Consider the following 11,916-nt stretch of genomic DNA (forward strand, 5'->3'; position numbering starts at 1 on the left):
TGCTTGGACCCAAGAAACCACCAAAAAAAAGGGGAAGGAATGCAAAGGCAAGTATGGTGTTTTTATTTAATGCCACATTTGTAAAGTTTGTATAGAAGAAATTATTTATTGGCATAACCAGCTGTAGTTTAGTAAAAGGCTGGTTTACAAGTATGTATATACGGTTTGCCCCAGCTCCCCAAGTGGGAATATAATTTAGGAATCGACGCCCCTTTGAATGATGGTCACTGTGGTGGCATTATAAGATGACCACGTGTAGGCAGAAATTGGGGCTGTAGCAAGATGAAACCTAATAGGGTCAACTCCTTCGTTCACCTAGGGCCGTTTAAAACCGAATCATAATCGTTAATCGAATCGATGACTTATTGCTTATTGTTATTGGAGTAACAGATGGTGAACGGATTGAAATTTTATAATTAACGGCTTAACTGTTTGGGGATGGATTACTCAATTTTCTTATCGGATAAACCGTTAACTCGTTAAAATTTTTTATATTTACAGAAGTATTAAAAAAATTTGTTCCAGAGTAATAGATCCCACAGTATACTATGTACATGTTGGATATGAGAACAACATATACATTAGAACAGAGAAAGTGCAGCAAGATGCTATAATTAAAAAGAAAAGAAAAAGGCCAATGGAAAGTGATCACAGTTCTTTCTTCTCTGCTCCATTCCTGTGATTTGGCTTGATAATTAAGGCTGCTGTTTCATTTGGGTGCAGTGATTGAGATAGTCTCATATCCAACATGTACATAATATATTGTGGAATTTATTGTCATGTGCAAAGAAAGTGCCTCGAATATATATTAGAACAACATATGATCAAGTTGTGAAGCTAGAGCAGCAAGATGCTATGATAAACAAAATTCTATTCGATTTAGCCGAGTTGTCTTATTGGATGGCTAGCGGATTACTATATTTATAATCCGATAACCGATAAACCGAACCGTTAAACGTAATTATCGGCCCGATAAGCACCCTACATTGAAGTGCATGCTGCTTACGGTATCAGTAATGGTGATTGGTGATTAACTGATGATCTCTTTCATCAAATATGTCGAATGTGGCATACCTCCTATTCCTCTCCACGTAACACATAATACTAACTGCAATTAGAATAGCATATGTTTCAGCATAACCATAACCCAAAAGAAGAAGTATAATTCAAAGTATCTTTACTGAAGGACTTACTAGGTCAAGAATGGTTGCCAAGTTTAGAAATTATGTCCCAATGCATTGTAGCTGGGAGATGAATGGACGTAGGGGAACCCAAATTAGCATGTATGTTTAGTTTTTGAGGGGCGTTCGACGTGCCGGCAAGGAATTTCAGCAATGAGAGTACTGTACTGTGCTGCAAGAAATAATAAAATATTCTCAATTACAATATTAAAGATAAATTAATTACTTTAAAGAAACAAAAATATAATTTACAAAGAAAAAGAAGCAGGTCTTTGGAGACTAGTGACGACTAATATCCTAAAATCAGCAACTAGTAATAATTGCCTATTGTAACTCTAAGTTCTAACATACGAGTCCAAAAGGATCTTTAAATCAAAATTACACGTTATACTAGTATTTCTTTTGAGCTTTAATAGACAGGTAAAACTGTCCACAAAGGCAGCGGCTCAATAAAATCGGATGCCTAAAACCAAAACTTAGGAAGATGTGAGGAAATAGCATTACTAATATGATAACAGTTGGACAAATAGACATGATTAATTTGGATAACCAAGAAAAAATTGTACTGTCTTAACAATTGTTCTTTCAAGGTTTTAAGTTTTCTTTTGCATATTCCACAATATAACATTGTCTAATATTTTAAAATTTTAAGTTAAATTATGCAAATATTCACATCAAGTAATAAAATATTTGATAACTATAACCAGTGTAGTGTATTAAAACAAATGTTAATGTTTTGTTAACTTAAAAAAAATCTTACTAATATAAATAATTATAACTAATGAAAAAAGTTTTAGGGACTTTTAACTCTTTAATAATTGTCATATTTTGGCAAAACTTCATCCTAAATTGAGTATTTTTCTTCAGTATAATTAAAAAAAAAAACCAAAATGAAAAGGAAAAGGTCTTACACAACCAACTTTTGTAATTCTTGGTGTAACCTTTTCCGCTATATCCATCAAAAAGTAAAAAGTCACGTCCACCACTCCTTATTTTATGTCGGACATATATTTTCAACATTTATACTTATGTTGTGCCACGTCCAAATGGGATATAAGATATAAGAAAGGTAGAAAATACATGCTAAACTTTGATGATGGAGCAAAGTAAATAAAAACTACCAAGGAATGTGGTGGAATAATTAGGATCCCTCTACCATTAACCGGAGGACTCGAGTTTGTGCCCCGAGAATAGAAAACTAGGGAGCGTTTTACCCCCTTATGTGGGCCTATCCAATGCGAATCTAGACTAGTTAGGAAGCCATCTGAAGCTCAAAGATATGCACCACCTACCTAGAGTAACGAATTTTAAAATCTCAGTTGAAGTTGTGAATTCGCTTTGCTGATAACAAAGTATTAGAGAGAAGCATTGCTATAGTCATGGGTCCAACTCCCCCAGGAACAGGAGTGATAGCTGAAGCAACTTTGCTGGCCTCTTCATAACAAACATCTCCAACTAGCCGATAGCCACGAGGATTTGTAGCATCCTGTTTACATAAACATCAGCTGTCATCAAGGGGCAATGAGAAGGAAAACATGCATTACAGGAAGTAAGAAGCTGTGATCTCTTTCCTTTTTCACGTTTTGATTTTTTGTTAATTAGGGTGACAAGTTGTGATCTTTGAATTATCCACCATAAAATGGCTAATACATTCTTTAACTGGCCTTACGAACAAGCATATGCCCATGCACATTTTATATCTTTGTTTTAAGAGGATCACGAGGAGAGGCAATATCATACACAAGTATAATGCATAATGACAAGGGATGAGAATAAGGAGACAGTTCGTAGATTTCACACCTCAACAGGATTGATCCCGACATCAATAATCACAGCCCCAGGCTTGATCCAGCTGCCTCTAACCATGTTTGGTTGACCTACAGCTGAGATTATGATATCTGCTTGTCTCGTGATCTCCTCAGGTTTCTTGGTTCTGGAATGGACAATGCTGACAGTGGCATCTTCCCTCTAGGGTAAATACAGGAAGAACATAGAGAAGGACAAAAATAATTACATAGATATTATAAGAGTTCAATACCATGCTATTAGAAAGAAACTCATTGCACACTAGTATATTACCTGCAGAAGCAGAGCAGCCGGCGTTCCGACGATATTACTCCTGCCAACAACAACAGCTCTTTTCCCCTTGATCTCCACATTATACCGATGCAGCAACTCAATGCATCCTTTAGGTGTACATGGAACAAATAATGGTTCTCTACCTCGCATCGCTAGCCGGCCAATATTTAGTGGGTGGAATCCATCCACATCCTTCTCAATGCAAACAGCATTTAAGATGTTCTGTTCATTCATATGCTGATCCAAAGTTGATAAATACATATTAATCAATAATTAGAAGACAACAGCCTAAAAAGACATTAATAACTATCTAAGTACTGTAGCTTTTTATTCTTTATCTATTAACTCATCTTTAACAACAAAGAGCTAGTCCAACAAAGCATTTTTTGCATCATACAGCAATATGATAGACATATGAATCAACCACACACGCGTGCAACAAAAGAAGAGATTTTTGTTCCATTCACACACCTGTTAAAGAGTTATAATTCAATTGAACCTTATATATCAACATGCTATATTGCATGTGATGAGTACAACAAGAAAGGATAAGATTATTGCATTGGCAGGAATTGCTTAAGTAGAAGCATGAGCATGCTAGAATGCACAATTACTCAAGTGTACATAAAATGCATCCACGAGTTACATCTATAATAATACACAAAATCCATTCAGAAAATAATAAACTAGTCAGTCAAAGTTAGATCAAACTTCAATTCAAGCAACTATATGTTTAATACCAATTACCGCTTCTAAAAGAAGTAAAATATGTTGAGACACTAGCTTGGTGAAACTACACAACAAAAATCTGATTGGGAACCACAAATAATGTCTTCGTGTACTATCTGACAAATTGAGCAGAGGCAAGCTTATGGTTTCTTACTCTAAAATCCAATATTTCAGACATAATTCTGGGAACATATTAATTCATCTATATCCATTTTGAATCTTATTCAGATCAAGCCATGCCTATAACATTCATAACTCTTAAGAATTCAGCAATAAAAGACAATGAATGAAGTATGGTAGCATACAGAGGGTAACGGTAGCTGAACAAGAATTCCATGAACCATAGGATCATCATTGAAGCCTGAGATATACTTGAGAACTTCTTCTTCTGTTGAGTCTTCAGGCAAACACACTTCATACGATTTGATCCCAACAGCTTCACAAGCTTTTTTCTTGTTGCGGACGTAAGTTGCAGAATCCTTCCTGTCCCCAACAAGTACAACTGCCAGGCCAGGAACAACACCTATCGAATCTTTCATCCTAGATATTTCAGCAGTTATTTCATCTCTGACATCTTTTGCAATTTTTTTCCCATCAATAACTTTTGCTGATGCCTCAGTAGTCATTGAGGCTGCACAATAACGAGAATAATGAAAAACGTTAAGAATAATAGGCAGAATGAATCCAACAAAGCCAAATAGCGAGCCAAACACCAACACTCTGAACACACGAAATTCTCAACTAGCTTACCTACAACTACTAAAGCTCAATGAAGTCATAACTCTTCAAATACTAAGTATTAAAACTATATATTCGTTGGTCAAAGTGAAGTCTTGCAGTGAAAGGTGAAGTTGCTAAATTGAGAAACTAAGTTTACAAGATATATCTATCCGAACAAATTCGGCAGTTAATTGACTAAAGGTCTGAACTTTGTATATCTATACCATAAAAAAATCCCATTAGATCTTTGAATCCTATAAAAGATCATTTTCTAGCTTAAGCTTTTTATTCATCCAACCTAAAGCAAAATTACCAATTCTTTTTTAACTTTTAAACTATAAGAAACTGTGATTTATAGTATTTGCAACTTTGATTCATCATATGAAAATTAAATGAATTGACTGTGCGATATTTTTAACAGAATTTACCAGTGATGACGGAGGAAGAGGAAAAAGATGAGCGAGATGCACGCGTGATGATGGTTCTGGGAAAACATGGGTTCTGAAGGGGACCCACAGAGGAACGGAAGTGAATTTGGTGGCGCCGAAAAAACGGTAGGAGCCGAGCTGCGGCGGTTGACGGCGGAGAGCAGTCGTGTACCTTTATCTTCATCATTGTTACCGGAGATGACGCCATGTTCCGACCAAGAAGGTGAACTTGAGGTCTCAATCTCAGCCCTATGCTTGCACCTTTTTGTGTGTTTTATGCGTGTTTGGGGTTTTAGATTTTTTGTTTTTTTATGATTTTGGGTAGGGTTTATGAGCATTAATCAGAAAAAGGAGCTCGTTTTATATTTCTTTTGGAACTGGAATAATCTGAGTGGCCAGAGGAGGAGGCGGAGGCGGAGGAAAAAACAAGCATGTCTTTTCAGATTTTTAGACGGCGTCGTTTTTAGCTAAACGAAAAAGCTAAATAAATGAGTAAAAATCAGTGTTTTAATAGAAGGCAAGCCCCATTGGTATTTAATTTTTAATGTTTTATAAAATAATATAATTATAATACACAGATAAAATTATATAAAAATTAAAGAAAACTATAAATATGTGAATATATATACACACACATACATACATATGTATATATATGTATGTATGTATGTATGTATGTATATGTATGTATACACACGTGTGCGCTATTATGGAGAGAGACATGTGCTCCATCCCCACAAAAAACTAGTTAAAATAATCTATTATACGCTACTTACAAACACGAATAACTTGAGTCGAAAAGAATAAAGTTTTCTACATGGAGGAATAAAAAAGAAGACTAACCTGCAATTTAAACTTTAAACTTGTTGCTATGAAGGAGAATGAAGTTCTCTTTGTATTTGTAAAAAAAAAATATTGAATATTCGTTGCTTTCGAGAGATATTAACAGACTAGTGGACAAGATAAAGAATTGAGAAAGACCATAAATTAGGGCTTCAATCAATAAAAAAGGTGTTGACTTTTAAATTTAATACGTTTCAGTTCCTTTTTAAAACTTTTAAGTAATTACAAGCTGACTTTTGAGAATTTGGGTAACATATGAAGGACTTATTCAATAAATTTATTTTAATTTGAAAAAGTCTCTAGGGCTTACGCCTCACTACAAAAACGCGCTTCAAACGCCCCGGCGTACAAAACACTGGTAAAAATATTATTTGGATCCCTTAGATCTTTTTCTTCTACAACTTCTTTTATTACATTGGGAGGCAGAAGGAGAAGTGGAAGGGAACAATGAGGTATTGAATCCATACCTATTTCATGAGACTGTTCCTCTATACCACTAAATTATAGATGGTGATGGTGCACCCTTGAGTTCAGTTGAAAGAGAATATGATACGTTGTTAATTAAGGTAAAAATAATTGATATATAGTGAATTGTCTAAATATTAGAATTTGATTGGGATAGAATGAATTATTTACGATTTCAACTAACTTGAGACTAATATGCAAATAATTTGATTGAGTGTATGATTTATAGTTTTGGCACATGTCCTGATTTTTATTGTGTTATTTCACTCTAATCATCTTTTGACGTTATTAATGGACACTTGAACATTCGAAAATTAAAATTAAAATATAATGAAAAGTAGAGGATTTTAGAGGAGAAGAGGAGATAGGCGCAAAAATCATTTTTTAATCTACAATAAATAGATGAAAAGTTTTGACGGCAAACATGATAAAATAGAGCAGATAAGAAAGTGAACAAGATGGGAATTTGAATAGTGCAAGCTCACACATTTATTTGCACAGCCATTATATAGGCTTTTACAAACCCACGACTAAACAAACATTAACTAAACTCCCTCAAAGTGCAAACTCCCAGTAGCTTTCTCAGCTTCACAAATGCTGCATAATTGAGAGGCTTGGTTAAAATATCAGCAACTTGGTCTTCACTTCTGCAGTAGACAACATCAATGATCTTCTCTTTCGTGAGATCTCTCAGGAAGTGAAATTTCACATCAATGTGTTTGCTCCTCCCGTGTAAAACTGGATTTTTAGATAGCTTAATCGCTGAACCATTGTCACAATAAATTGGAGTTGATTTCTGCGGAAGAAGACGAAGTTCAGCAAGAATATTCTTTAACCAATTTGCTTAAGTAGCAGACACAATTGCTGCCACAAACTCTGCTTCTGTGGCTGATAAAGTAACAATTGGTTGCTTCTTGGAACACCATGAAATAGCACCTGATCCAAACATAAAAACATAACCGGATGTGCTTTTTCTATCATCTTTATCTCCAGCAAAATCACTATCCGCAAAGCCGATTAAATCTGACTTTCCTTCTTTCTTGTACAGAATGCCAAAATCAATAGTTCCTTACAAATACCTGAGAATTCTCTTAGCAGCCAACAAGTGAATCTCTTTAGGATTTTCTGTGTATCTGCTTCTAAGACTTACAGAGTACATTATATCAGGTCTAGTGGCTGTTAAATACATCAAACTCCCCACAATTTGCTTGTAGAAGGTGCTGTCAATTTTCTTCCCTATGGGATCTTTCTCCAACTTCAGCCCCGCCTCTGCTGGTGTGGTGACAGAATTACACTTTGGCATTTCAAATCTCATCAAATTTCCTGGACATATTTCCTTTGTGAGATAAAAATTCCAGTAGAAGTCTGCTTCACTTCAATGCCTAGAAAATAATGCATCAACCCAAGATCCGACATATCAAACTCAGTCGTCATCGATTGCTTAAGATTTTTAAGCAGCACATGATCATTTCCAGTATAGATCAAGTCATCCACATATAAGCATACAAAGACAAGCTTCCCATCTTCAATTTTTGTATAAAGCGTATGCTCATATGGGCATTTTTTGAAATCTGCCATACTGAAATAAGCATTAATGCGACTATACCAAGCTCGTGGAGCTTGTTTTAGCCCATATAATGCTTTTTTCAATCTATAAACCTTATGTTCACTGCCATGCTTTACGTAACCAGAAGGTTTATCTATATATACGTGCTCTTGCAATTCTCCATGTAAGAAGGCTGATTTCACGTCTAGTTGATAAATCGGCCAGTTGTTTTGGGCTGCCAATGCTACCACCAACCTAATGGTATCAAGTCTAACTACTAGAGCAAAGACATCCTTATAGTCCACACCATACTCTTGCTTATATCCTTTAGCCACCAAGCGCGCCTTGTACTTGTCAACTTCACCATTCTCATTGAGTTTGGTTTTATAAACCCATTTGACTCTAATTGACTTTTTCCCTTTTGGAAGATCAGTAAGCTCCCAAGTGTCATTCTTTTCAATTGCTGAAATTTCAACATCCATTGCCTCCTTCCATTTTGCTTCTTGAACAGCACTTTCAAAAGTTATTGGGTCACAATCTGCAAACAATGCAAAATGAGCAATTGTCTCCTCATTGATATTAATACCGGTTACCTCATAATCCATCATCCAAGCAGGCCTTTTGCGAGCACGACGAAGAGACTCATCCGCTGCATCAGTTTCTTCCAAAGCTGATGGTAAAATTTCAGCAGCTGCTGGAGTAGAACTTTCAGAATTTTGGGGTATTGCAGCTGCTTCTTCGACCTCATTATCAATGAAGATTGGAGTAGACTGCTGCATAATCCAATCCCAAGTATTTTCTTCATCAAAAATAACATCTCTGCTGGTCACAACCTTTTTTGTCAAAGGATTGAACTTCTTGTATGCCTTGGATGCTTCGCTAACACCAACTGAGTCGCAGCATCAAGGTCTGAGCCAAATTGAGCAAGGGCTGAAAAACACATTTTTCACCTCTATCATCAAGCTTCTTTCTTTTTGCATCAGGGACATGTGCATAAGCAATGCACCCAAAAATTCTGAAATGGTCTACAGCCGGTTTCCTTCCGGTCCAAGCTTCCTCTGGAGTCATATTTTTAACAGAAAATGTTGGACTTCTATTCAAAACATGAGTGCTCCAATTTACTGCTTCTGGCCAAAACGCCTTTGGAACTCTTCCTCGAGCCAGTAAGCTTCGAACCGTGTTGAGAATGGTTCTATTCTTCCTCTCCGATACTGTTGTGGTGTATATGCTGTTGTGAGCTCTTTTCGAATGCCATGAGTCCCACAAAATTCTGCAAATGACTTAGAGAAATATTCGTCTCCACGATCCGTTTGGAGGCTCTTAATTGTCCTTCCTGTCTCATTCTCCACGTGAGCTTTGAAGATTCTAAATACATTAAAAGCTTCTGATTTTTCTTGCAAAAAGTATATCCAGGTCTTTCGAGAATAATCGTCAATAAAGGTAATAAAATACCTTTTGCCTCCATTAGAGATTGGTCTTATTGATCCACAAATGTCAGAGTGAACCAACTCCAAAACATGCTTTGGTCACCATGATTTTCCTTTCGGGAACTGAGATCGGTGTTTTTTTCCAACAACACATTCTTCACAAATTTGTGAAGGAGCAGTAATTTGAGGAAGACCTGTGACCATATTCTTCTGCTGAAGTGTCTTCAATCCTCCAAAACTCAAATGACCATAACGAAAATGCCACAGCCATGAGGGATCCTTCACTTCTGTCATCAAACAAGATTGAATACTATCAATCTTTATGGGAAATAATCTGTTGGAACTCAACTGAATTATTGCAATAGCTCCTCTCATAGGATCATAAATTTCACACTCACCCTTCTTAATAGCGATGACATAACCTTTCTCTTGCAACTGACCAACACTCAGTAAGTTGCTTTTCAAGTCGGGAACATATAACACATTAGAGATTGTTTCCACAAAACCATTCTTGGTTTTAATCTTGATGTCACCTTTTCCCATTGCATCCACAGTAGAACAATCACCAAAACTAACTTTAGAACGGAAGCCTTCATTTAAGTAAGAAAAGCAAGACTTACTTCCAGTCATGTGATTAGTGCAGCCTGTGTCTAAATACCAAACATCTTGCTCGGGTTCCTTCTCTACTTGAATTGCCATCAACAAGGTCTCCCCTTCCTTATTCTCCACGTAATTAGACTTCTCTTCCTTTTCTTTATCATTAGGCAGCCTAGTATAACATTCAGATGCATAATGGCCAAATTTATGACATCTGTAGCATTCAACCTTGGATTTGTCAGTATCTCGACCTCTGCCTTTGCCTTGAGATTGGTCATTATTTGCTTTGAAATTCCTGCTAGAATCTCTACCTCCATGATCGCCTTTGCCTCTGCCTCGACCTCTATCTCTATCCCTTCCTCTAGGACTAGAAGAAGAAATAAAAGTAGAAGCCTTCAAAGTCTGTTCATCGGAAGTTGAACTACCGTTCATCTTCTGCTCATGCACCAATAAGGAACTCTGCAATTCGTCAAGCGATAGTGCATCTATGTCTTTTGACTCCTCAATGGAGCAAACAACATAATCATACTTTGGCATCAGAGAGCGCAATATCTTTTTCACTATTATGACGTCGCCCATGTTTTCACCATGGAATTGCATCTTGTTGCATATCTCCATGGTTCTAGCATAGTAGTTGGTGACAGATTCTCTTTCCTTCAACTGCAAGGTTTTGAAGTCCCTCCTCAAGGCTTGAACTTGTGCTTGCTTCACTCTTGTAGAGCCTTGATACTTTTTCTTCATAGAATCCCATATATCCTTGGAAGTTTCTTTGTAAAGAATGGTTTCCAAGATGAGACGCTCAATAGCCTGAAAGAGATAACTTTTTGCCTTTAAATCTTTAAGCTTTCTTGCTTCGAACTCAGTCTTTTGAGCATCCGTCAAAGTTTCGCCTACTACTGGCGCTTTAATGCCGTCTTCAACAATTGGCCAATATTCTTTTGACCGTAAGAAACTCTCTATCAGCATACTCCAATGGTCATAGTGGCCATCAAAAAACAGGGAATAGCTGCCTGCACAAAATTGCTCTCTGAAGCTATAGATGAGGAACAATTTTTTTTTGTTTTTGGGTAAACTCTCTTTCTTACAGAGTTTTTCTTTCTGGATCTAACCTTGCTCTGATACCACTGATAAAATAGAGCAGATAAGAAAATGGACAAGATGAGATTTTTATTAGTGCAAGCTTACACATTTATTTGCAACAGAAGAAGCCATTATGTAGGCTTTTACAGAGACTTCATGACTGCGCATGAAACCCACAAACCCACGACTAAACAAATATTAACTAGGACTCTTAACAGACTCCACTATGTCAACTAAAACCACTCGTCCACATCTTAATAACTAGGAGCTGACCAATTCAACTAAATAAAAGACCAACAAATATTAAATAAATAATTCCTAAATAAAAGGATAATCCCAACAAAACATATGCAATCTTTTGCTAATGAGCACGATGAATCAATGGGGTCCGATAGGATGTGAGTTCAAAGCACAAGGATTTTAAGTCCTATTGGATCACACAAGAATTTGATCAACAAACTTACTTTTCTAACTCATATGAATCAATGGCTACTTTACTAACTGGTTAAACTCTAATAGCCATGTAGTTACTTTTCTAACACATGGACCAATGGCTACTTTGCTAAGCATTTGAAAAACTGATTAAACTCTAATAGCCGCCCAAAGAGTGGCCAGTGAATTTTTACACTGAAACCACTTCTTTATCATGAAGAATAAGAGATAGTATTCTACATATTATTCTCAAGTAGGTTTTTTTTTTAAAGCTAAGCAAAATAAATTGGAAATACATAGATCATTAGAAAAAGAGGGCAAAGAGTAAGGATTCTAATATTATTACTATCCAGATCATCTCACTAAAAAAAGCAAGGGATCATTTGCAA

General features: G+C 36.2%; 1 protein-coding gene across 2 annotated transcripts; it reads right to left on the reverse strand.

The window, feature by feature from the left end:
* Positions 1-1,213: 1,213 nt before the first annotated feature.
* Positions 1,214-5,521, reverse strand: LOC107829089 (bifunctional protein FolD 4, chloroplastic). Of its 2 annotated transcripts, XM_075217882.1 has the most exons (6): positions 5,138-5,521; positions 4,295-4,620; positions 3,261-3,497; positions 2,982-3,149; positions 2,474-2,667; positions 1,214-1,353 (listed from the first exon to the last, which is right to left on the reverse strand). In XM_075217882.1, the coding sequence occupies exons 1-5, from the start codon at positions 5,343-5,345 to the stop codon at positions 2,497-2,499; spliced, it is 1,110 nt and encodes a 369-aa protein (XP_075073983.1). In that variant the 5' UTR covers positions 5,346-5,521; the 3' UTR covers positions 1,214-1,353; positions 2,474-2,496. The 2 variants fall into 2 exon arrangements, with proteins under 2 accessions (XP_075073983.1, XP_016512010.1); XM_016656524.2 differs by lacking the exon at positions 1,214-1,353 and having other exon boundaries at positions 2,217-2,667.
* Between the last annotated feature and the right edge of the window lie 6,395 nt (positions 5,522-11,916).

This window comes from Nicotiana tabacum, chromosome 7 (genome assembly GCF_000715075.1).
Source record: "Nicotiana tabacum cultivar K326 chromosome 7, ASM71507v2, whole genome shotgun sequence".
Lineage (NCBI taxonomy): Eukaryota > Viridiplantae > Streptophyta > Magnoliopsida > Solanales > Solanaceae > Nicotiana > Nicotiana tabacum.